Source organism: Haliotis rubra, unplaced genomic scaffold (genome assembly GCF_003918875.1).
Source record: "Haliotis rubra isolate DU_JTF1 unplaced genomic scaffold, ASM391887v1 Scf133, whole genome shotgun sequence".
In the NCBI taxonomy this organism is placed as follows: domain Eukaryota; kingdom Metazoa; phylum Mollusca; class Gastropoda; order Lepetellida; family Haliotidae; genus Haliotis; species Haliotis rubra.
Window position 1 is genome coordinate 1,471,337 of NW_025765259.1, and position 27,941 is coordinate 1,499,277.

Below are 27,941 nucleotides of genomic sequence, written 5' to 3' on the forward strand. Positions count from 1 at the left end.
CGGTTTGTACTAACCAAGCAATCATGACAATGTAAAACAACATATCAAATTGTCATGGCCAAAGTGAACAAATACCACGTGGCCATGTTGCAACCCAACAACCATGACTGTCTGTTGCCAAGTTGAAATTATCAATAACAATTTCCTTGTTAACTGGTATTGATATATTATTATCTTCTCCATCTCTAAAACTGTACATTCAAATATTTATAGCTCATAGCCCAAGTATCCATCAAAGATATAAATCTCTATGGCAACTGTTTGTCACGTGAGTATTTATTACCTAAGTACAGCACGGCAGTGTGTATCGGTAATGTATTCAATGCAGGAAAATCACCAGATTCTTGCAAAGTTAGTCATGTGAATCCAGCCCCAGGCGGTCAGTCAGTGAAGCGTGTCAATATACTCTCTCCACATGAAATACAGTCTTTATCTGCCGTTTGATAGGAGGATATAATCCCTCCTTGCCTCCCTGAACACATTACCTGGGGCGGTCTCGCTCAGTGCACAGCAATTAACATTGGATTAAAACTCAACAGTAGCCCATGTTTCCAAGTAGTGTAAATACAGCACCTGTTGTTCATGTGTTGTCAGTTAGAGAACAACTATGAGTGAAGCTAATGTAATAATACTCATTGTTGAACAACTAATTCAAATTTGAAATATCACTCCACTGAAAGACCAAATCCTGTATTGTTTTATGCATAGAAGAATAAAGACATCAGCTGGCATTTTGAAAGGAACATTTTGATTTCTCAGGATTTTGTCTGCCCCCCAAAATTGTGACAGACTTGAAGTGATGTATAAACCTATGTCTGTTCAGGATCCTGTGTGTTGTGAGTGAGTGAGTTTAGTTTTACACTGCACTCGGCAATATTCCAGCTATATGGCGCTGGTCTGTATTTAATCGAGTCTGGACCTGACTATCCAGTGATGAACAGCATGAGAATCGATCTACGCAATTGGGATACGATGACATGTGTAAACCAAGTCAGCGAGTCTAACCACCCGATCCCGTTAGTCGTCTTATGACAAACATGGGTTGCTGAAGATCAGTTCTAACCCGGTCCTGTGTGTTGTGGAACAAATATCCTGTTTAACATTGTAAGCCACAAGTTGAGCACAAAACAAAGAATTAGAAGAAATATCTTTAATAAATACAATGTTAGACATCACAACATCATGAGCCTGATGAGTAGTGATACCACATGGACGTTCAGACTGTTCCCAAGACTCCGATACTTCTGGATCCTCGACAGCTCACTTGGTAACTCTGGACAAAACCAAACCAAAACTTGTACATTAAATAGCCTTAACCTTACACACGAGATCATCCAACACTGGCAAGACAAGCTCAACCAACACTAAGCACAACCAACACTGTCCAGACTAGCACAACCAACACTGTCCAGACAGGCACAACCAACCAACACTGTCCAGACATGCACAACCAACCAACACTGTCCAGACAGGCACAACCAACACTGTCCAGACAGGCACAACCAACACTGTCCAGACATGCACAACCAACACTGTCCAACATGCTGCAACTGTCCAGACAGACATGCACAACCAACACTGTCAACACTGTCCAGACAGGCACAACCAACACTGTCCAGACAGGCACAACCAACTGTCCACTGTCCAGCACAACCAACACTGTCCAGACATGCACAACCAACACTGTCCAGACAGGCACAACCAACCAACACTGTCCAGACAGGCACAACCAACACTGTCCAGACATGCACCAACAGACATGCACAGGCCAACCAACACTGTCCAAGGCACAGCCAACATGCACAACCAACCAACACTGTCAAGACACTGCACAACCAACCAACACTGTCCAGACACAGGCACAACCAACCAACACTGTCCAGACAGGCACCAACACTGTCCAGACAGCACAACCAACACTGTCCAGACATGCACAACCAACACTGTCCAGACAGGGCAACAATCAACCAACACTGTGTCCAGACAGGCACAACCAAACCAACACTGTCCAGACAGGCACAACCAACACTGTCCAGACATGCACAACCAACACTGTCCAGACAGGCACAACCAACACTGTCCAGACAGGCACAACCAACCAACACTGTCCAGACAGGCACAACCAACCAACACTGTCCAGACACTGCAGACAGGCACAACCAACACTGTCCAGACTGCACAACCAACACTGTCCAGACATGGCACAGACAGGCACAACCAACACTGTCCAGACAGGCACAACCAACCAACACTGTCCAGACAGGCACAACCAACAACACTGCAGACAGGCACAACCAACACTGTCCAGACATGCACAACCAACACTGTCCAGACAAGCACAACCAACATTGCACTATTTTCAGATGAAAAATGGATACATTGTACCTCTTGAAAACAATTTTAAAAATGTAATATATTGCTGTATTGCTTATCTCCCTTCTCCTTCAGATGGTTAAGTGGAAACTTAAATCGTGTCCCCGCCATGATGTTGCTGGAATATTGCTAAAAGCGTAAAACCAAACTGTTGTCAGTCAGTCAGTCAGTCTCCTTCCCTGAAGCGAACATACACTCACTCACCCTGCCTTTCCTGCCAAAAGCACCCACGTGACCGTAAGGCATGCAGTCCTCACTATCTCCTTAATTGCTTAAGTGTATTATTCACTTCACCTCAACCTATTGAGGTCACTGAACAAAACTATGTGTTTTATTATCGAGATCACTGCAGCCTGACAACTTCAGAGCAACAGGTCACTTTGACCTGGCCTCATGTCAGTCAAGTTACTCTTGAAGCATGTAAGGACTGAAGAGTTGTCTCCCTTTACTACATAATAGTTACTTCAGCACTTCATACAAGCAGACCCGTGTACACTTATTATCAGTAGTTCTGAGACAATATCTATAACAAAATATTTCTTGCAGGCACCTCAACTTCAGAAGCATTTCTATTTAACATATGAGCTACGATCTTTGACATAAAATTTATTTCTGACAAAATGCAAATATCCCACAGCATATACCATGATGGAAAAGAATCTATTACTGAAACCAAGAAAAGACAGACAAGAAAACAAAACCACTAATGCATTTTGTTTTGTGAACTTGTAATTTGTCCTTTGTTAATAAGTGTCTCATAACCTCATTAACTTCATAACCATTTCCAAATTGTACCTACCAAACTGTTGGGGGAAACACAATAGATTGGCAATCTCCCGAGGCGTGAAGTATCGTAACTGTAGACCTCGCAGGAGATCCAGTTCTTCTTCTCCCAGTAGAGGGCGCTCTGGCAGATCAACAACCCGAGATTTCAACTTGCTGACAGCTTCAACTGCCTAGAGGTGATAAAATTACACTGAGTTAATAGCATTGTTCACAAGATGTGCTGTGTGTATGGGGTGTACAGGATGTGCTGTGTGTATGGGGTGTACAGGATGTGCTGTGTGTGTGTATGGGGTGTACAGGATGTGTTGTGTGTATGGGGTGTACAGGATGTGCTGTGTGTATGGGGTGTACAGGATGTGCTGTGTGTATGGGGTGTACAGGATGTGCTGTGTGTATGGGGTGTACAGGATGTGTTGTGTGTATGGGGTGTACAGGATGTGCTGTGTGTATGGGGTGTACAGGATGTGTTGTGTGTATGGGGTGTACAGGATGTGTTGTGTGTATGGGGTGTACAGGATGTGCTATTGTGTGTATGGGGTGTACAGGATGTGTGTGTATGTGTATGGGGTGTACAGGATGTGCTGTGTGTATGGGGTGTACAGGATGTGCTGTGTGTATGGGGTGTACAGGATGTGCTGTGTGTATGGGGTGTACAGGATGTGCTGTGTATGGGGTGTACAGGATACAGGATGTGCTGTGTGTATGGGGTGTACAGGATGTGCTGTGTGTATGGGGTGTACAGGATGTGCTGTGTGTATGGGGTGTACAGGATGTGCTGTGTGTATGGGGTGTACAGGATGTGCTGTGTGTATGGGGTGTACAGGATGTGTTGTGTGTATGGGGTGTACAGGATGTGCTGTGTGTATGGGGTGTACAGGATGTGCACTGTGTGTATGGGGTGTACAGGATGTGTTGTGTGTATGGGGTGTACAGGATGTGTTGTGTGTATGGAGTGTACAGGATGTGATGTGTGTGTGTGTATGGGGTGTACAGGATGTGCTGTGTATAATGTATGGGGTGTACAGGACAGGTTGTGTGTATGGGTGTGTACATGTGGGGTGTACAGCATGTGTATATGGGATGTACAGGATGTGCTGTGTGTATGGGAGTGTACAGGATGTGCTGTGTGTATAGGGGTGTACAGGATGTGTTGTGTGTATGGGGTGTACAGGATGTGCTGTGTGTATAGGAGTGTACAGGATGTGCTGTGTGTATGGGGTGTACAGGATGTGCTGTGTGTATGGGGTGTACAGGATGTGTTTGTGTGTATGGGGTGTACAGGATGTGCTGTGTGTATGGGGTGTACAGGATGTGCTGTGTGTATATGGGGTGTACAGGTGTGTGGGGTGTACAGGATGTGTTGTGTGTATGGGGTGTACAGGATGTGCTGTGTGTATGGAAGTGTACTGGATGTGCTGTGTGTATAAGGGTGTACAGGATGTACTGTGTGTGTATGGGGTGTACAGGATGTGCTGTGTGTATGGGGTGTACTGGATGTGTTGTGTGTATGGGGTGTACAGGATGTACTGTGTGTATGGGAGTGTACAGGATGTGCTGTGTGTATGGGGTGTACAGGTACAGGATGTACCGTGTGTATGGGAGTGTACAGGATGTGTACAGGATTTGTGTGTATGGGGTGTACAGGATGTGCTGTGTGTATGGGGTGTACAGGATGTGTTGTGTGTATGGGGTGTACAGGATGTACTGTGTGTGTGTGTATAGGATGTGTACAGGATGTGTTGTGTGTATGGGGTGTACAGGATGTGCTGTGTGTATGGGGTGTACAGGATGTACTGTGTGTATGGGGTGTACAGGATGTGCTGTGTGTATGGGGTGTACAGGATGTGCTGTGTGTATGGGGTGTACAGGATGTGCTGTGTGTATGGGGTGTACAGGATGTGCTGTGTGTATGGGGTGTACAGGATGTGCTGTGTGTATGGGGTGTACAGGATGTAGGATGTTGTGTGTATGGGGTGTACAGGATGTACTGTGTGTATGGGATGTACAGGATGTGCTGTGTGTATGGGGTGTACAGGATGTGCTGTGTGTATGGGGTGTACAGGATGTGCTGTGTGTATGGGGTGTACAGGATGTGCTGTGTGTATGGGGTGTACAGGATGTGCTGTGTGTATGGGGTGTACAGGATGTGCTGTGTGTATGGGGTGTACAGGATGTGCTGTGTGTATGGGGTGTACAGGATGTGCTGTGTGTATGGGGTGTACAGGATGTGCTGTGTGTATGGGAGTGTACAGGATGTGCTGTGTGTATGGGGTGTACAGGATGTGCTGTGTGTATGGGGTGTACAGGATGTGCTGTGTGTATGGAGTGTACAGGATGTGTTGTGTGTATGGGGTGTACAGGATGTGTTGTGTGTATATGGGGTGTACAGGATGTGCTGTGTGTATGGAGTGTACAGGATGTCCTGTGTATGGGGTGTACAGGATGTGTTGTGTGTATGGGGTGTACAGGATGTGTTGTGTGTATGGGGTGTACAGGATGTGCTGTGTGTATGGGGTGTACAGGATGTGCTGTGTGTATGGGGTGTACAGGATGTGCTGTGTGTATGGGGTGTACAGGATGTTCAGAATGTTATCAGCTTGTAAAATATCTTGGTTTGTTGTTTAATGCCATACTCAGCCCTAAAATATCTCGTATATCTAGAGACAAGTGACAGAGAAAGACAATTTATGGAGGAAATGATTATTTCTAACTGACATTTTTGAGGATACATATACAGGCATGTAGAAAGAGTGTTCGACATTTACTCTGTTGCTGGCTTTAAGGGATCTTACAGGCCGAATGCCACATCTAGATGTTTTACGATCACAAGCATAACCAAGACAGATCAGACCACCTCCAGCAGGTCCGGTCCTGCAACACGTAATGTGTTCAGGGTCATTGACGTGACACGCAGACGGGATTATTTTTACATCAAACTTCCATATATCTTCCATTACAAGAACACTGTTGTTCTATGCTCAGTTAGGTCAAATCTGTAAACACAAATATAATAGTATTGCTTACTTTAACATTGCTTGTCATCTGGACAATTGAGCCGGCACCTTCTACAAAATGTCCATATCTATAACAGAAAATATTGGATATCAGCATGATATCATGCAGACAGACAGACAGACAGACAGACAGACAGGTTTTATTCAGTAATGGAGGCACAGTGGCCCATAGTACAGTTGAATTTTCATTTTAACAAATATTGGTCACGTGACACGAAATTATGGTTTTACATGTGATTTAAGGATGGACATCAAATGTTTTATGAAAATGGCAGCTGATTTAATAGTGTCATCGTTATTAGAATTAAGTATTTTATATATCGTTTGTGGGGCATCATTAAAGCATTTTAGATACTTCTTTTCGCCAGCAGAGAATGCCTCACATTCTAATAATAAGTGACGTTAAGATCTTCAGTTTTACCAGAAGAACAATGAGAACATGATAAATCTTCCAATGTATTTTTATCTTTTCTATAACGCTGTATTTTTAAGGCATGTAGAGATTCTAAATTTACAAAAATTTCTTAAAAGGGACTTATCATTAAGGACCCTAATATATTTTTCAGGTCCGAACATCGATTTACATTGTGAATAATGACTTAGAAAACTCGATGAATTTACTGATGCGTGCCAATTCTGAATATATATATCTTTTATTCGTTGCTTAAAAGTTAACAAAAACATTTTTATATCACCAACATCTTGCTTAAAACCAAACATAAGAAAACCCGCTTGAAAATAACACATTTGGGACACCAGAAGCCCAAGAATACTTTCCACGTTTGTCTAGGGATAATAATAATTGATAGCTTTGATAGGGGTAGCGATAATCAGGCATTCTTATAAGTTTAATCCAGTATCTGATAGCTCTCATTTGACTCTCAATATGCATGCTATAGCGGCCTGTATGCGCCAAGAATCTGGCTTTGTTGGAAGCAAATTTACCTACAGTAAGAAATCTTTTAAAATATGATGCATGCACATTTTCTATAGCTTGAAATAGTTTACTCCCCAAATTTCAGATCCATATAACAATATTGGTGCTATTTTAGTGTCAAAAAGTAAGCAAGCTGAGTCAAATGAAATAAACTTATTAGCCTTAAACAGTTTAAAATAGAAATAATGCCTTCTTAGCTTGTGCTGCAAGGGTTTTAGATGCCATGGACCAATTTAATCGGCTGGAAAATAGAAGACCCAAATATTTATAATATGAAACAACATTAATACTTTTGCCAATGAATAACCATTTTTCAGAATGTGCCACTATACCCCATTTCTAAAGACAACTATGTTAGATTTTCCATATTCAACTCTAGTCCCCATGTGTCACAAAATGTTTGAAGAATATTTATCTGTCTCTGCAGTCCGTTTACCATGAATGAAAAGTAACAATATCATCTGCAAAGAGAAGCAAAAGTAAATCTTTGATTTGGGGAGTAACAAATATTCCATTATTACATGATTTATACATATCATCTACAAGTTCATTAATAAAGAAGATGAAGAGTACGGGGCTTATTACACAACCTTGTCGCGACACCAACGGAAGTGTTAAAGCGATTCAGTGTTGCCAGAATTAGTTCTAACACAGGCTGCAACAGAGTCATACATGCTTCTTAAAATATTATACATTTTGCCATGGCATCCTTTGGTATGTAACATAAATAGCAATTTCTTCACGGTCAACAAAATCAAAGGCTTTCTTAAAAGTCGATGAAAGCTAATAGAATCTCCTTTTGGTCTGCAGAGGTACTTTGTACATAATGACTGTAATATAAATAAATTATCAGTTGTACTATAATCGGATCTAAAACCAGCTTGAGCCCCTCGTCAAGTAGCTCGCTTAGATCAACCCAGGCGCAGTAAGCGCTTTTCTAATATATTAGCAAATAATTTTCCAGAAATGTTTAGAAGAGATATTCCACGATAGTTGCATGGTTCTGATACACTCCCAGACTTGAATAAAGGGACAATCATACCTATATTCCATACCGATGGGAATTTACCACTATCAAGAACTACATTAAATAAATCTTTCAAATATGACACTAAAGAAGTAAAAGTAGATTTGTAAAATGAGGGAGGGATACCGTCATGCCCCGCTGCCTTGTTCCATTTCAATTCATTTATAGATTTTATTACCTCATCTTCGGTAATTGGAGTTGACAAAACATCATGCGAGAATGAAAGCTCTTCACACTCATCACAGTTATCGTTGAGACAAAATCATACACTGATTTATCAAAATCTGAAAGCAGTTTCAGATTCTACAGGAAAGGAGACCTTTGAAGTAATGATACCATTGGTACGGAGAAATATTATCTGTGAGAACCGTTTTTCTGAAGATGGCGTTTTAGCGTGCTCCAAAATATCTTGTCAGGATTTCTTGCTGCTATTTTAATATCATCTGCAGCTTTGGCTAAATAATTATCTTTTAATTGGCAACATTTTTAAAATTGTGTTTTTGCATTCACATAAGAATCGAGGTTAGAATCGCACTTATGCTTTCTGAAATAGTTTAAAAGTCTGTATTTTTCGGACTTAAGTTTGTCGCATTCTTGATCAAACCAAGGAGGTTGGCGCGATTGACGGTGATAGGGTGAAATGAGTCTGATGGCTCCAGCTCTAACGCCTGATAATTGAAGTAGGGATGTAATTTCAGAAATGGCAGAGTTAACATCAGTATACAGTAGGTCTCTGAAATCATTCAGGATACCATTCTTTATGCCATCTACCAAGTACATATGAAAACTCTCTCTCTGGTCCTCCAGTAGTTTATACCCTACGGACTTGAACATGGGTATTACTGAATCGTTACTTAAGCAAGGCGCGGAGGCGATATGATATCATGCCTTCAGAAATAACAGCAAAATGACTGACATCACCTTACAATGTTTCTCTGTGGTCAGAATTACACACAGCAAGTTTGGTCGGTCAGACTAAATACAGGATGATTACAACATCCAGAAACCACTTTCTGCACTAAGGTACATATGGTGAAAAGGTTTGTGTTTCAAATTACAATAAATGATGTTCAGTCAGAATACAACAAAATCAAATTTGGTATAACATTTGAAAAGAAAACATACCTCCTAGTGAAGCAAGCTGACTTATTCAAAGAAGGTTGGACGATGTCCATGATCACAAAACGAGTGAGCTCCTTATCATCCAGCAAAAAGTCCTGGAAATATTCACACGACTGTTTCTCTAGAAAGTGTTTCAATCTCTGACAGCCCCTATACTCCTGATGAGTTTCGTCAGCAACTTGTCGCAAATTTTCTCCTGCATCCTCCAGAGTACTTTCACTTGCATCATGAACACCACCATTCTGTGTGGGAGTTGTTTCTGTATCACATGACTGGTCACATGACGGCTGGAAAGAAGTATCACAGATGAGTTTTTTGTAAGTCAGCCAATCAGAAACCTCCTTAGGTAAGTCCTCAAGAATGGATTCTGAAGTCGGAAATGAAAATCCATTTTGTGCGAGAGTGGCTATGAGATAGTATCGCAGTCGACAGTTCGGGATGCCCATCTGAAGTGGAGTCAGCAAAAACTCCTGAAACATGATATTTGCTGACATTAATAACAACAATGACACAATCAATGGGAGCTGTTCATGTCCACATCCCTGGTACAGGTGAAGTGGATCTCCACCACAGTCAGCAACATGCCCCCTACATCATGGTGACTAATCAAGTCAACACACCAGGACAACATTCAGTGATATCATCAATCCTCATCTCATTATCACAGCAGACGACATTATTTTCTCAACATTTGCCAGACTGCTATGGCTGATGATTGACTTACCCTTGAAATAAACTCATCAGACTCCATTTGTAAAAGTATGATCTGTGAGCAGTTTGTACAAATAACAAAGTGATTCGGTTCCAATTACACTTTAACAACTTCAAATATTTCAGTACATATAGTACATATTCTTTTCTAATTTAGTGTCATAACAAATGATATTTCAGTACACATGTACCTCGAACCCCAGTTGTCTGTCACACAGATAGATGTGTACCCAGGTTGTAAAGTGGGGGATCCAGAGGGGGGTTCAGGGGGGTGAACCCACCCCCAACCCCTACCACCCCCACCCCTGGAAATTTCTCTATGTTGTACTTACGTTGACTGGGGGGATAGGGTAGCATAGTGGCTAAAGCCTTCATTCTCAACACCCTAAGTCTCAGGTTGACTCCCCAACTGGGTACAATTAGTGAAGCTATTTCTTGTGTTCACTTCCATGACACAACTGGGTACAATTAGTGAAGCTATTTCTTGTGTTCACTACCATGACACAACTGGGTACAATTAGTGAAGCTTATTTCACTTTCTTGTGTTGACACACTTAGTGAAGCTATTTCTTGTGACACAACACAACTGGGTACAATTAGTGAAGCTATTTCTTGTGTTCACTACCATGACACAACTGGGTACAATTAGTGAAGCTATTTCTTGTGTTCACTACCATGACACAACTGGGTACAATTAGTGAAGCTATTTCTTGTGTTCACTACCATGACACAACTGGGTACAATTAGTGAAGCTATTTCTTGTGTTCACTACCATGACACAACTGGAAGTTTACATACAACAACTGAAACTACTGTGATACTCACTCACTCACTCAAACATCAATAGTTACTCAGCCCCATCTGAGATGCCTTATCCTCCTTGAAACTCATTGAACTGAACTCTTATGTTTTTAGTGAGTGAGTATGGTTTTCACGCCGCTTTTAGCAATACATGTATTCCAAAAATATCACAGCAGGGGACACCAGGAATGGGCTTCACACATTGTACTCATGTGGGGAATCGAACCCTGGTCCTCAGCGTGATGAGCAGACACTTTAACCACTAGGCTACCCTACCATCCCTCTTATGTTGTGAAACTCATCAATTGCAAATTGTAAGGACCCACTACTGGAGACTTCATGGTTTGAAATTGAACAAACCGATATTTGAAGAATTTGATTACCAGGAATAACAGAACTCACGTTACTCTCTGTTCCGTATGAAGGAAACATTTATATCAATCAGAGACCCAAGCCTCTAGGAGGTGAACCAGTACCTGATAGTGGTAGCTGCACTGTGTCAGTGTCCCCATCAGTCGCTGCCTCGCCTCTGATGTCTCAAATCCCTTGACATTCTCCACCAGAATATATCGAGGCTTATTCTTTACTCTAGACAAAAGAATTAAATCCATATTATAACTGTATCCTTTACATGAACTACATGAAACAAACAATATCTCCATATCCTTTAGAAGAAACTAACAATGTCTCCATATCCTTTAGAAGAAACTAACAATATCTCCATATCCTTTAGAAGAAACTAACAATGTCTCCATATCCTTTAGAAGAAACTAACAATATCTCCACATCCTTTAGAAGAAACCAACAATATCTCCATATCCTTTACATGAAACTAACAATATTTCCATATCCTTTCCATGAAACTAACAATATCTCCATATCCTTTACATGAAACTAACAATATATCCATATCATTTAGAAGAAACTAACAATATCTCCACATCCTTTAGAAGAAACTAATAATATCTCCATATCCTTTAGAAGAAACTAACAATATCTCCATATCATTTAGAAGAAACTAACAATATCTCCACATTCTTTAGAAGAAACTAATAATATCTCCATATCCTTTACATGAAACTAACCATATCTCCATATCCTTTAGAAGAAACTAACAATATCTCCATATCCTTTACATGAAACTAACAATATCTCCATATCATTTAGAAGAAACTAACAAAACTCTCCATATCCTTTGCATGAAACTAACAATATCTCCATATCCTTTACATGAAACAAACAATATCTCCAGATCCTTTTGAAGAAACTAACATTATCTCCATATCCTTTAGAAGAAACTAACAATATCTCCATATCCTTTACATGAAACTAACAATATCTCCATATCCTTTAGAAGAAACTAACAAAACTCTCAATATCCTTTGCATGAAACTAACAATATCTCCATATCCTTTACATGAAACAAACAATATCTCCAGATCCTTTTGAAGAAACTAACATTATCTCCATATCCTTTACATGAAACAAACAATATTTCCATATCCTTTAGAATAAACTAACAATATCTCCATATCCTTTACAGGAAACAAATAATATCTCTATATGCAGAATGTCTGACAACTGTCTATACACTGACTGTCCCGCCCACTGACTGTCCAGTCATGGCCATTAGACTGTTTGTCTTGGACATGGTACTCCATGTATCTACAGTCTACCTACACAGAGATAAGATGGAGGACATGCATGAAGGACTTGGTCCTGATGTCCTCCACGTCTCGCTTCTTCCCCATCCGTGTGAATGGCTGGCATGGTGGACTCAGCAACACAGCATCGATGTTCCAGGCTTCAAACTGTGCAGCTGTCAGTTTCTGAAGAAATCAAAGTGTTTCTTGAAGGACAATGTGTGTGAATGTTGTAGCATGCCAACAAAAAGTCAAGTATAACCCAAGAGCCCAAAAGGGTCAAGCCAGGACCAGACAAACCGGTGACTGAAAGTATCCAAGCAGCAGGTTACCAGCCTCAGACATTGGAGGATTTCATTTGATTTGAATAAGGCCATCATCTTTGGTAGAAGTTTTCATTTTCACTGTTGTAACCTTCTTTTATATTCACACTCACTCACTCACTTATCAGGAACAAGACAATCCATTCACAAGGAGAACTGTACGTGTATAGTTTGGCAGACACACACACATGTTGGATAACTTGTTCTCACCTACCACCTGGATGACGTAAAAGGACTTCATTGTACACAAGTTAAATACATACCAAATAAATACACGTTTGTGTACAAGTGAGCAAACAAAGGTATGAATGCTCAAAATCAGGTACTGACTCAGGGGTGGAAATAACCCATTGCCCAACGTCAGAGTCCAGTGTTTTTTCTGTCGGCCAAGCAAATTTGTATATCACACTGTACCGGTGTCCAGTTGACTTTCCAATGTTAATTATGTTGTTTATATTAAAAAATCAACAAGAAAACGGCCGGTATAGTGGAAAAATTATCAGGGCAAGTGATTTTACATGTGCCACTGTTCCGGAGTACACTAGCAATTTTAAAGTTATTTCCATCCCTGCTGACTGGATGGGAATTTCAGCCATTTTAATTTGGTTTGAATCTCGATGGGGATGGATAGTTTAGAATCCCTCTCATGCATAGTGATATAGGCCTGAGGGTCATGTATACTGGACTAATCAAGTCTGATGATTATTCCTCTTCATTAGGTAATGTAACTATTTTTTACTTGGATTCAGTACCTAGAACATGTCCCCAGCACTCTATCACTTGACGTAGGAGGTTTGTTATGCAAACTGGATCAGGTTTTCAGGTGACCATCATCAACTGTTATAGCAGATCACACTATTTACCACAGTTATTGGTCTCCCAGATACAACCATAATGGTGTTGACCGAGGCAACACAAACATACAACATCTAAAATCACACAAGGTGCAGCAGTATCTGTTGACTCTGAACTGGAGTTTTATTCTGTTGCACAGGCTGAACATACACTATTACATACATCAATGCTGGAGGGTAGAAGTTTAACATCAGGGAAGTTGTGTCTGTAGATCTGATTTGCAGTGGTGTTGATGTCAATGGCTGCAACAACTTCAAAGGACAGCCCACTTTCTGAAATGCATGAGGAAGATGTACAATTTTATATGTATAAGCAATCACTGTTTCAGAGCCGCTATAGGATATGTTCACCACCCAGAAAGAAAACGAAAGAAAAGCTAACCCTAACCTAACCCTGAGTATTAATTTTATTAAAGTACAAGCGAGTCTTGTAATTCGGCGCAGACGATAATTCTTCGCAGCTGCAATAGCGTACTTCCATATTGAAGGTAAAATCATCTGCTACCACTTAGCTTGAAATCGGGACATTTGTACAAGAGACTGGCTTTTAATCACTAAAGGTAAGTAAATACCAGTAAGTGACAGATAACTTGACAGTTTTATGAAAATTCATTTTTCTTCAGACTTTTAAAACTTTTTCTTCATTATTCATAATTGGATTTAATATGAAACACTCTTCCTTACATTGATGAAGTGATTTTTGAAAATAATCTGGCCCTAATAAGCTTCCATACTTGGGATCTCCAGCTGGATGTTTTGCGCGTCGAGAATTGCTTCGCAGAATTACCGGACAGCAAGCGATGTCGTCAGAACGCCGGTAAGGTCAACCGTATGGCATAATGCAACGTTAGAATCTTATAGTCGTCAATGAAACTTATATTTCTAGATAAATATGATGCATACCAGCATGTTTAGTCACGTAAACCACAAAAAATAAGAGACGTTAGTTGCCGTGTTGCGATCTATATGCTTAGGTGCGCGGAATTACCGGACGGCACTCTATTAATTATTGGAAACATGCCAAATAGTTAGAAAATAAGGTGGTATACTATAATCGCACCAAATTTATTTCAACGGTTCTTGATTTCTGTAGATTCTTTTTTAAGATAAGTCAACATATCCTTCGCTGAAAGAGATGAAATGTTTTTTAAGTATTTACGTAATATTTTATTATTAAAATAGTTTTTAATGATGTTAGTTCCTTATTTTAGCGGCAAGCCAACGGCCTTAAGTTACCGCTCTTCATGTTAATTAGAGTTATCTCCCTTGACCTAATTCTTGTCGTCCTAGCGGTTGAAATGGCGGCATGCTTGATCTATCGTGACGAAAAATCAGTCAATTGGTAAGGAAAAACATAATGGCAGAAAGTATACAGGAGGTAAAACCCAAGCATAAAGACCGCTGGTAACCGGATGCAAGGCGTGATGGAAGCTTTGAAAAGTCCAGTATCGAAGAAACAAGGAAGATCAAGCCTTACGAGTGTCCCCTGTGTCCTTGTCGACAGGCGCCATGACAACTCCGGCTGGCGTGGAGAAAAATGACTTTGATTCTGAATATAGGCGATTAAGTGAAGAGTTACATCAACTGAGGTTAGAAGACAAGAAAGCCGAACTCAGAAGAGAAATTGACACATTAAAGGTGAAACTGACTCGTGAACAGGGCGATCCGCGTGAACAGAGAGGTCAACCAAAGTGAAGGTCAAAAGGCGTCCAAGATGGCGGCCAATGGTAATAAACATTTAGACTACACAAATTTTCTATGGGTCAATTCACTGGATCACGGCAAGACAAACAGTCGATCTAGGGGAGGTGTTAGCATCGATGTAGGAAAAAATCTACAAACCTATCTAAGATATCATTGGACATGTGGATGTATGCAAATTTAGGATTATTAGCGTGACCAGGTCCAGAAAGGTGCATTCGACAATGATGATGTTGATAGCTATCTCAAGTATATGCAGGACATTGCTAGGTACTCATCCAAGTATATTTGGCAAAGTGTTGTGCTATCGATAAGGAATATCGTATGCTTCAAGCCAAGGAAGGGTTTCGTTGGGGAGCGCATCACAAGACATCGGGACCATCAATTGGTCCAAAATCGATGGTACAACTAAAGAACTGTTGAGGCAGAATGAGCAATCACGCAACAACAGGCGTCCATTATAGACCACGCGGACCTTTCACACCTGATGGTCAAGAAATATGTAGGCGGTACAATTTCACATTTTGTCGAGATGAACTGTGCAAACTGAGGCATGTCTGTAGTGTTTGTTTTGGAAGGCACAGCAAGTTAGACCATGACCTTACTGCTGACCAGGGATCCTTTCGTGGATCTCCTAGAGAAGACCGTTTTTATCCAAAAAACGGCCAGTCGATGTCACAAGGGAATTCAACTCATTAAATTTTGCTGCTTGGGAGGAGCTGCTACCACTCACAGATCCAGATAGAGACTATATACTTGATGGGATTGCAAATGGTTTTAAACTTATTGATGATGATGATGTGAGTGGTGAGACTGAACATTGTATTTCTAAGAATCATAGATCAGCAATGGAAAGCAAGTTGTTGGTTGAACAACAAATTTTAGAAGAAATGAGTTTAGGGAATTATGTTAAAGTATCATCTAAACCAAAAATTGTAAGTGCCATTGGTGCAATCCCAAAATCCAATGGAAAAGTGAGATTAATTCATGACGGCAGTTTGCCAAATAGTTAGAAAATAAGGTGGTATACTATAATCGCACCAAATTTATTTCAACGGTTCTTCATTTCTGTAGATTCTTTTTTAAGATAAGTCAACATATCCTTCGCTGAAAGAGATGAATTTTTTTAAGTATTTACATGTACAACCATAGCTGTTGTCAAAATTGGGGGCGGTGGGGTAGCCTAGTGGTTAAAGCGTTGGCTCGTCACGCCGAAGCCCATTTCTGGTGTCCCCCGCCGTGATGTTGCTGGAATATTGCTAAAAGCGGCGTAAATCCAAACTCAGTCAGTTGTCAAAATTGACGATGTCAGTTGTCACGAAAACAGGGACCACATGATATGTCTTGCACTGTTTGAAAAGAGCTAAAGGAAAAGAAGCCATACATTCAATATCACATGCGTCTTAACATTTCTATGATTACTATAAAGTAACCACTGACCTTTAAGAGCCCAGTGCATGCCTCCAATCCCGCTGTATAGTTCCAGCACACGAACTTTCATGGAGGCTGCCATCTTGAATGGTGACGTCACGACCAATAATAGTTACACTGTTTGCTTCTCATCCAAACGCGTCGGGAAAAACATTTACAAAACGTGTTTAACATTTCTTCTTTTGTTTAAAATTAAAAAAAATGAAAGAAAGGATACTGATGTTACATACTGACACATCTTGCAAGATTGCATTGTCATTGGTTAAACGAATGCGGAAAATATATAAATGAAAGACTGTGCATGACTTATGGGACCGGGGATGATAATGATAGCGTTCTGATGAGTAGCATGTACAATGATATGCCCTGATGAACAAAATAAATCTATGTACAAAATCAATTACCCACTCCCCCACTCCCATAATTTCTAAGCATTATTTGAAACATAATTTTATGTACAAACTTGCTGACCCCATTACCCAAGTATGTGTGTACAAAAATTGATGACCCCCTCGCTCCTCAGAATAAAATGGGTGACACCCCAAAAATCATCATCACCCCCCTAGCCATAAATTGAACGGTCCCTAATTTGATAAAAAAATATGAATCTCAGTAAGTTGTTTATGTCTTTTAAACTTCAATCTTTTGTGCACTTCATCCACCAGAAAATACCGTACTTCTTTTGAATGTCACTCGTACAGATGTGGTTTTGTAGTCAAGTCGCGAAAGTGCATCCTCCTTTGTTCAATGACGTCATTATATTATGACTTATATATGAAATTAACTATTGATAAAGTAATATTACATGCTGATTGATACCAGAAGAGGATATATTTGGCTAAGTTTCAATCAAGTGTTGTACAAACGCTGATATTTTCATGAGTTAAACTGACAAGTTTACCAGTACAGGTCACGAGATGAGATAAACGTGTTCTTTGATACCCGCAGTAAAATGTTTCCTTCATGTATTTTCTGACAGCTTGTACCCTTGGTTTTGAAAGCCAGGATACACTGAAGGTGAGAGTTAGATTGAATTTACTTCCGGCATGGTGTGTTCCGTGTTTTGACAGATATCATTTCCAAGTGACGTGCCAATCATCATCAGATATGCACTATTTCACCATTGATGTAAGTGTTATTGTACAACAGCACAAGTACGTGTTACTTTCCACTAGAGACTGTAGCAGAGGAGAACTGTTCATGGATATATACAGTTTTCACAACTCAGCTGTCGATGCCCAGTAGTCATGTTTATTTATAAGCCCCAAATCACCCGACTTTAACAGAAAGTGTGGTAACTGACGCCATGAGGGGTTGATAACACCACAAGTTCATCTAGTACCCAACTAAAGATCCGCCTTCTAGTCGGATGATCAGCTGCGGATGTCTTATCTATCAGTAATCTTCATTAAGTCGGGGACCGCTCCAAAACTACTCAATCACCGCCCGCTTCAATAACATATGAAACCAGACCAGGATAACAGGTCCTGATTCATTTATTTAGTTTTGCTAACATTTGACACGATCAATAACTAATTTAACGTTATGACACGTGTAAAAGGGAAATCATTGCGTTATGGCCGCCGTGAATCCGGAGACTGAACAACCAGATAATTGTTATTCATGGTTGTACCTATACCCCTGGAAGACGGATGACATCAATAAAATTACCATGATAAAACTAGTGTTTCTTTTAACACAATTTATCACAGCGTCAGCTTACGCCATCATGGTACGATGACACACAGTCACGTGATTAATTGTGTCACGTCGTTCAACGTGTCCGAAACCAGCTTTGACCAGAAATTATAATTATAACTCATTATCGTCACAGGCTTCCACATGCATACATACAGGCGAGGTACAATGATTATACAGGCGAGTCACATAAATAAGAGTACATGTATATCAACTGACGTCATCAAACTGTGTCCAATTAACATGTTTATATGTGGTCACTTCTGTGAAATGTTCCAGTAACAGTCTGTATGGGAGAAGGAATTCAAACCAAAGCTACACACTTTCTGGTTTAATAAAGGTACATAGAGATGAAATTAAGGTCTTTTTTTTTGTTTAGGTCACCTATACATAAGTGTCTTCCGTCCTATAGGTACGGCAGTCGGTGGAGATCGTTAATTTCAATCTGGATAGCAAGCCCATCTTTCGGAAGGTTGTCAACTTCTGCTGCTATGTGAATAATTGTTGTCTCCGACACACTATTGCCATTACCATCACTATTTTGTTTAATACTACCTCAGTAATTTGCAGTAATTTGCATTGATTTGTAAACCTTCTTCATTGACTGACTGACTGAATTTGGTACTACACCGCTTTTAGTAATATTCCAGCAACATCCCGGCGGGGGACACCAGAAATGGGCGTCACACATTGTACCCATGTGGAAACATTCTTCATTTAGGACTACAACTGTTAACAGCACGACATTTTTTTGTTGTCTGTTTGTTTCATACCGAATTGATTTCACTTACAGATTTCGGATTAACTTACCGGTATGTCGACCACAGCATGCCACAAAGAATCACATTGCACCCACCTGGGGAATGAACCAGGGTCTGGGGCGTGGCGAGCGGCGACTTTAACCACTTGCCTACCCCACGGCCCTCCATGACCCAGGGGTGTGGCATTGTGGAAGGAATTATGATCCCGGTGACGATAATCTGCTGCCTGACGTCGGCAAACAACATCAGCAACACGTCCTTAGTGAGTGTTCCAAACTCGGTCATGCCTGATGCTCCTGTCTGTGCACTACTGTCATGAATTATACCACTGCTGTCTGCAGTGACAAGTTCCCATCCATAACATACACTGCATACACTGTGAGGCGCAAGACTAACATCTCTGAAACGAACATATTTTACAGGAAGAAACTGTTCATACTGACTGAGTTTGGTTTTACGCCGCTTTTAGCAATATTCCAGCAACATCACGGCGGGGGGACACCAGAAACTGTTCATAAACATAATTATCAAATATAAGGAAAAAGCAGCCCAGAGACTTTCTTCATCCTGAAACTGGAAATCTAGACTTGCCACATATTCTAGGCTTGCATGGGCTTTGTGGATATACAATGTATTTGTTTCAGGGTTTGTTGGAAGACCAAGTGAAGTCTCGAAGATTTTGAACAGCACTGACAGAGTTCCAGCTGGCTTGCTGTGGAGGTTAGGTGTCAGTCTATCGGGTTTCCTCCAGTGCCAGAAGAACTGTCGTGAAGAACAATAGACCACCATTATTCACCTGCTCCTACAGACATAAATAGTGTGATTTGCCAAAAACATTAATACCGGTCTCTTTACAAAAATCCCCAAATCTAATTACTTATCACCCATAAATCATTGATCAGGTGTTTGGTTGGAGTGCTTGTTGGGCATTCCTGAGATGAAAGTGCACCAAACACAGATCTATCATCGTCAGGAATTACTTTAAAATGATGGTTAGCCAGAGTCCCTCATCAATCTATTTCTTTCATAAAATTTAGTTAAAATTACCAAAATGATTATAGTGGGGAATTACGTTTAAAGCCACTTTGAAGAGTATGTAATTAATCATGTAAGTCAGCTTGATGGCACCTTCCATGAACACCTTTCCTAACACACATCCCACACCCCAAGAAGCATAATGCCAGCAAGGTAAGATGAAAGGTCCAGGTGAATAAAGGATTCGAATCCAAAACCAGCAGATCCCAGCACCACAAAGAAGCACAAATCTAATGTATCTGTTACCAGCACTTCTTGGCCAAACCATGGGAACTGAACTGGGTTGGGTTTTTTAGTTGAGTTTGGGGGGAGGTGAGGGGGACTACATTTTATTTCATTTCCATGTTGACATTAACTGATAAAAGATTAGACAATATATTTACAATCAAAGTATACACTAACAAGTTTTTAACATGTTAAAGATTGTCGCATCCACTTCCATCCATGCTCTGAGGAAGACAGAGTATTTTGCATCTGTGCTGGAAAAAAGACATGAAAGGGGTATTGCTTAAAAAGTTTATTTCCGTATGTTTGTGATCACTGGAGAATAATGATTTACAGTATGGGCACTGCATAAAATGTACAACGTATGATACAGAGAATCTAGCTGACAACACTGCTGACAGACAGACAGACAGACATGAAGTAATGGCCAACAGAACACTGGTCAACATTATGTAAAGCTGGCAAATCACAATACAATTACCATGGGAGCTGTACACAAATAGTGGTGTAGAAAACAGTATGTTACAAAGAAACTGACCTATCCAGTACTTAAAGTCTGCTTGTGTTACTACTGGTTTCTATTTAAGTATTACCAGTTTGCAAAAAAAAATACTTCACAGTGACTCGCTCCTCAAAACAACCTCAGCATTACCAAGCAAGTGTTGAATCAGCCTGGTATACAAAACACAGGAAACAAGACTATTTATGTTCAGGAAAGAAGTCAATCTTTATAAGACAAATTGCACACATCAAATTGCCGCAAATTTAAATTGAACAGTACTTAATAATATCAACACCAAAATCAATGGAGGACTTCAGTGGAATACATCCATGAAGTCCTCGCCGAGGGTCAAATTGGAAACAATGATTTCTTAAGTTCTGGTGTACTCTGGAAGAGTACTGTTTTCCTCACAACCAAAAGTAGTGAATACCACACCAGCTACAGCCCATCTCGACTGAAAGGGCTGTTAGTGTGAAAGTGTTGCCAGGGTACTTGGATCAAAACATATAAATATTTCCGCCAATCTTCAGTTACACCCTGGAACACTTAAACCATGGTAAAATGGGTGCAAAGTCTGAGGTACATCATACATAAAGAGCTGGAAGTGATGCCCCTTTTTTTCACCAATACTCAGTAAATTCTTTTTATATCACTGGCCATCAGGAGGAAAGCTGACAGTAATGCAGGACCTAGACATTCTCCACTCTTGGGACCTCCTGAAAACATAGTGCTGACAAACGCAAGATCATGACCAGAGCAAATCTGGAATTCTAACAGTCATAGAATCCTGGCATGCATAAGGGACATAACTCTACACAAAGACATGAAGCACCTCAGGTGACTATGCCAACCATGCCCCCATTAGGCACCTTAACAATATAGTTTTCACTCATAAGATAGGGAGCACCAAGTGTAGATGACAGTCTGGTGTGTGCTAGCAGATGTACTCAAGAAATGTTACACCTGCTCTATTTGAGTCCCTATCCTGTTGATACAACAGTCAAAAACAATACAGCAGGCAATGCTCCTTGCCGAGGTAGCTTACACGTAATAGAGCATGTGGCAGTTAAACTCATTCTGTCACAAAAGTTTTTCTCAATGTTTATTTTGTTTTTAACATTGTTATATTTTAGGAAAATCAAATGACTGACTCTACATTGGCCGTTATAAAATGTAGTCAAAAGAATATCACTCTATGATGTGTTTTACATGGATGTCAGTGGATGCTGTCAGCTGAGGGAGGCAACCGTGCATGTGGACACCATCATTGGCTTCCAACAAATATATACTTAACCCTAACAAAACAAAGCTTTTAAGCAATGACTTCTGAAAATACTGTGACTAATATTATTTTCTAAAGAGAGAAACAATTTGTCTGGGGTTAATATGTTGGGGTTTTTTAAAAATAAAAGAACCAAAGTTTTTCACAATGAAGAATGAATTACTTTGACTAAAGCTGCCTATGATGAAGGATGGTTCATATACAAAACAAATACATAACATCCAGGTTAATCAGTACAATCAAATATACCTTTAGTTTCATCAAGTCTTTTCTGTTTCGTTTTTATTTATGAAATGAGAAAAGTTCAGAAAATTGTCTTCTAATGAGTTGACCCATGACTGGCTATGTACAAAAGGGGAGGTAATACTGTGTATGTGTGAATGACTGACGTCTGACAAGAAATAACATGCTTTAAGACCCTTAAATGATCAAACACATCAGTTCTTGACATCGCAAACATACCATCAACTATTTGGGGTTTTATAGGTGTTGCCATAACTGACATTTCCACACTGCCAACAAACAAGGATCTCTCACCAGGGGAGACAATCCATGTCTTGCCAGTCTGAAGGTGACTGATCTCTCATCAGGGGAGACAATCCATGTCTTGCCAATCTGAAGGTGATTGATCTCTCACCAGGGGAGTCAATCCATGTCTTGCCAATCTGAAGGTGACTGATCTCTCACCAGGGGAGACAATCCATGTCTTGCCAATCTGAAGGTGATTGATCTCTCACCAGGGGAGACAATCCATGTCTTGCCAATCTGAAGGTGATTGATCTCTCACCAGGGGAGACAATCCATGTCTTGCCAATCTGAAGGCGATTGATCTCTCACCAGGGGAGACAATCCATGTCTTGCCAATCTGAAGGTGATTGATCTCTCACCAAGGGAGACAATCCATGTCATGCCAATCTGAAGAAGGTGATGGGAAATAATACTATCACTATGTACATACCACAATGTGAGCCGTGGTCGGCAGGGTACAGTAACCAGGCATTTGAGCGACAGTGTCATTAGGTACAAAACCAGCAATAAGATACAAGTTTTCATCTCACTTTTATCAAGTATGAAGCATCAAGAACAAAGGTACAACATGAACATCCAATAGCAATTGTTAATATGATCTTCATATTATATGATTCTTGGACACCTAAGGGAGACAACTCTGCACAGCAAACTGTTTCCCTCATACAACTGGAGCACCCATATCTAAAAAGTAAAGCATCATCATACAACATGGCAGTAGATTGATGTTATTGTAAGTATATATCTCGCTTCAAATGCCTGTTCACATCCTATCCACTGGCACACATTGTTCTGTGTGTGATGACCTCACATGGAAAGTTCACAATAGGAACTAGAAGCTGACAGTCCTACCTAAGTCTGAAGCCAGGCAATATAAAACACAATAAGCCAGGCAATATAACACACAATAAGCCAGGCAATATAACACACAAAGTCAAGGATAAATAGATGTGCAGACCCACACAGAGATCAGTTATTCACTTGAAGCATGTCCAACAGGAAATATTAAATATGCAGACCGTTTCTGGTCAGAAATAACAGTTGGATGCAGGCAGGCAAATAATCACAAGCTGGACCAAGTGTGTTACTACATGAGCTGGGGTATAAAAATCTTCCAAATAACATCCTATACTAATTGTCATCATTACTTCCATTTTGGGTTTGAAATACTAAAAAAATACTTGATTCCGATTTGCATCCAAAATATATTTCTCAGTATGTGTCAGTCCTCCTTATGACAAGGATAACGAATGTGAAGACACTCAACTACTATGTCTCAATCAAACAACAGAACTCTACAGGTCTAATGGCGACACAAATTACTTGACAGGTCAATATGCCATGGGGAATCCTGAAGACGTGTTAGTATGAATGCCCAAAAGAGACTTCGCAACTGTCACATAAATTCATGACAAGACTTTATTGCTCTGTGGAGGACCTGAGCTCACCTCTGCTTCCACTAAATACATCCAGTTGAATATATTAATCGGAAGTGTAATGATACACGATTTAGTGAGTGAGTGAGTTTTGTTTTACACCGCACTCAGCAATATTCCAGCTATACGGCGGCGGTCTGAAATTAATCGAGTCTGGACCAGACAATCCATTGATCAACAGCATCAGCATCGATCTGCGTAATTGGGAACCGATGACATGTGTCAACCAAGTCTGCGAGCCTGACCACCCGATCCCGTTTGTCGCCTCTTACAACAAGCATAGTCGCCTTTTGTGGCAGGCATGAGCTGCTGAAGACCTATTCTACCCCCGCGATTTAGTATATTGTTGGAACTGCTTCATGCGTAGCCATGGTCACCCAGGTTATTTGTGCAACGGTAAACACTTCATCTTTCAACATGTGATGGTTCAGGGTTATTGGCGCTCTACTGTATGTATGGGTAAGGGGAAAGATGTCAGGAAGATGTGCTTGGTAGGTTTTCTTCATGTTTGGATGGTATGGGAATATATGGGTGATGATTTGAGCTTGTTTGATATGAGGGACAAGGAAAGGGTGGGGGTGTGGGGAGGGGGAAGTTTGGGGCTGTCAAAGTTGTGGTTCGAGTGAGTGAGTTTGGTTTTATCCCGCTTCTAGCAATATTCTAGCAATGTCATGAGGGAGGACACCAGAAATGGGCTTCACACATTGCACCCATTTTGGAAATTGAATTTGGGTCTTTGGCCTGATGAGTGAAGGCTTTATCTGCTAGGCTACCCCACCGCACCCAAAGTGGTGGTTAGAAGTAGGCGGGGTGTTGTGTTGGGCATAGCTGGGGTGGGACAGCAGGTTATGAGCTTGTAGGGCTGGAGACACGGCCCAGTCAATGGGCAGCAAGCGTATTCAGTTGACAATATCTTGATCTTCCAGCAATAATATATGTAAGAGTGACAATATGGGTTCATGGATGAAACCCACATTAGGGTCTGGATCTGTGACATGTAATGAGCAAACACGTATCTACAGGGATACTCTCTACTTCAAGGGAAGTAATCAGACAGGTAGAAGATGCTGGAGTGAGGAGAAGGTGTGGACTAATGTTGACATCAATATGGAATGATACTTTACATCGTAATAAGAACAGGTCACGGACATCCAGGCAGAACTGAAGACCTCCTAAGAATGTTGGCCTTATACTGGATAAGTGGCGAGTCATAGATAGGGGTGGGCGATGGGGGCGAGTCATAGATAAGAGTAGTCATAGATAAGAGGTCATAGATAGGGGTGGGCGATGGGGTGAGTCATAGATAGGGGTGGGCGATGGGGGGAGTCATAGATAAGAGTGTCATAGACAGGGGTGGGCGATGGGGGTGAGTCATAGAGTCATAGATAGGGGAGTCAGGATACATAGGGGTGGGTGATGGGGGTGAGTCATATATAGCGGTGGGCAATGGGGGCGAGTCATAGATAGGGGTGGGCAATGGGGGCGAGTCATAGATAGGGGTGGGTGGAGGCCAGTGTTTGGGTGGTTGGAGGATAGATGGGGCAGGTTAGATTGGCAGTAGAGGATAGGCGTGTGTCAACAGCAGGGACATGTCTGTTACCTTGCAGTACTAATACAACCAATATACTTATGTCTACAGTCACAAGTCAGTTGATTGAACGGCCCCAGACAAGAGTACCAAAATCTTTACAAATTACACCTTTAGAAAATAATCAAATATGAGGTGAGTTTTGAGAGATTCTGCTTTTGTGTAAAAGTATAAAAATACTTTATAGATCAGTGCACAACCTTGCGTACAAAAATAAAGGTGACTGGTCACAGTGTTTGAGCACTTGGCGAGGACATTTCCTCATACACATGGCATGCAAGACACTGTTCAAGTAAGCCCCAGCCCTGTACACACTACTAAACACTAAACTCATCTCAATATAAAGCCATAATTCTGTGACAAAAGATACACTATGTTACCTCACTTCTCAGTATCCATTATTTGAGTCTCCCCATTCTGTGAACATACCACTGAAACACTGACCATACTCATGCATAGACATATGTGTTGTCTTTGGTTTGTTTCATATTTGTTCACAGGAAATGTTCCTAATTCCACTGTCAATACCTCACAGGAAATGTTCCTAATTCCACTGTCAACACCTCACAGGAAATGTTCCTAATTCCAATGTCAACACCTCACAGGAAATGTTCCTAATTCCACTGTCAACACCTCACAGGAAATGTTCCTAATTCCACTGTCAACACCTCACAGGAAATGTTCCTAATTCCAATGTCAACACCTCACAGGAAATGTTCCTAATTCCACTGTCAACACCTCACAGGAAATGTTCCTAATTCCACTGTCAACACCTCACAGGAAATGTTCCTAATTCCACTGTCAACACCTCACAGGAAATGTTCCTAATTCCAATGTCAACACCTCACGGGAAATGTTCCTAATTCCACTGTCAACACCTCACAGGAAATGTTCCCAATTCCATTGTCAACACCTCACAGGAAATGTTCCCAATTCCATTGTCAACACTTCACAGGAAATGTTCCCAATTCCATTGTCAACACTTCACAGGAAATGTTCCCAATTCCATTGTCAACACTTCACAGGAAATGTTCCCAATTCCACTGTCAACACTTCACAGGAAATGTTCCCAATTCCACTGTCAACACCTCACAGGAAATGTTCCCAATTCCACTGTCAACACTTCACAGGAAGTGTTCCCAATTCAATTGTCAACACCTCACAGGAAATGTTCCCAATTCCATTGTCAACACTTCACAGGAAATGTTCCCAATTCCATTGTCAACACCTCACAGGAAATGTTCCCAATTCCACTGTCAACACTTCACAGGAAATGTTCCCAATTCCACTGTCAACACTTCACAGGAAATGTTCCCAATTCCATTGTCAACACTTTCCTCCTCCATCTGTCAATACTAATGTCCAACCTGTGATGTCGTCACTATAGTTACACCACAGACTAGTTCTGGTGAGCAGGCTGCCACTGCGTCAATACCAGGCAATGTTATCTTCACACAGTTTTGTGAGTGTCATTTCATCAGTCAACAGAATGGAAACATCAGAAGTTCATCGCAAGTAATATGTATTCAGAGAAGATGGAGGAAAGTTGTGTTCACAAAGCCTGGCAGGTACCAACAACGCCACAATTATTGCTATGTAGTCAACTGAAGGCCCTGACGATGCTGGGCTGTCGTGCACTGATAGTACTACATGAGGAAGGCTCTCCTCACTCTTCTCATGCTTTATACATTCATGTAAAGTCTGGGGTACTAAAATATAGTGTATTTCTTCAAAACATCTATACAAAATGTATTGTTCACTGAATGTGGTGAGAGATATTTTCATATCAAGCCAGACCATCTTGTTTCATTGTTATACAGAACATCTGCCTCAATATATATAAAAACAAAACAAACTGTTTTGAAAAACAGCTTTTTTTCAAGAGGTACGCATTAATAGTATTTTTCTCAACATGGTGTGCCTGCTTTCAGTCCATGTCTATATATGGTGGCTCTCAAACACAGTGTGTCTGCTTTCAGTCCATGTCTAGATATGGTGGCTCTCAAACACAGTGTGTCTGCTTTCAGTCCATGTCTAGATATGGTGGCTCTCAAATACAGTGTGTCTGTTTTCAGTCCATGTCAAGATATGGCGGCTCTGAAACACAGTGCGTCTAGCTTTCAGTCAATGTCTAGATATGGTGGCTCTCAAACACAGTGTGTC

The 27,941-nt window shown here is 40.8% G+C and overlaps 1 protein-coding gene across 1 annotated transcript; it reads right to left on the reverse strand.

The window, feature by feature from the left end:
• Window positions 1–1,135: 1,135 nt before the first annotated feature.
• LOC124267676 (tRNA (cytosine(38)-C(5))-methyltransferase-like) lies at window positions 1,136–16,843 on the reverse strand. The gene is made up of 8 exons (XM_046702647.1): window positions 16,733–16,843; window positions 13,755–13,864; window positions 12,452–12,600; window positions 11,248–11,359; window positions 9,263–9,729; window positions 6,184–6,241; window positions 3,173–3,329; window positions 1,136–1,273 (listed from the first exon to the last, which is right to left on the reverse strand). The coding sequence occupies exons 1-8, from the start codon at window positions 16,803–16,805 to the stop codon at window positions 1,173–1,175; spliced, it is 1,227 nt and encodes a 408-aa protein (XP_046558603.1). The 5' UTR covers window positions 16,806–16,843; the 3' UTR covers window positions 1,136–1,172.
• Between the last annotated feature and the right edge of the window lie 11,098 nt (window positions 16,844–27,941).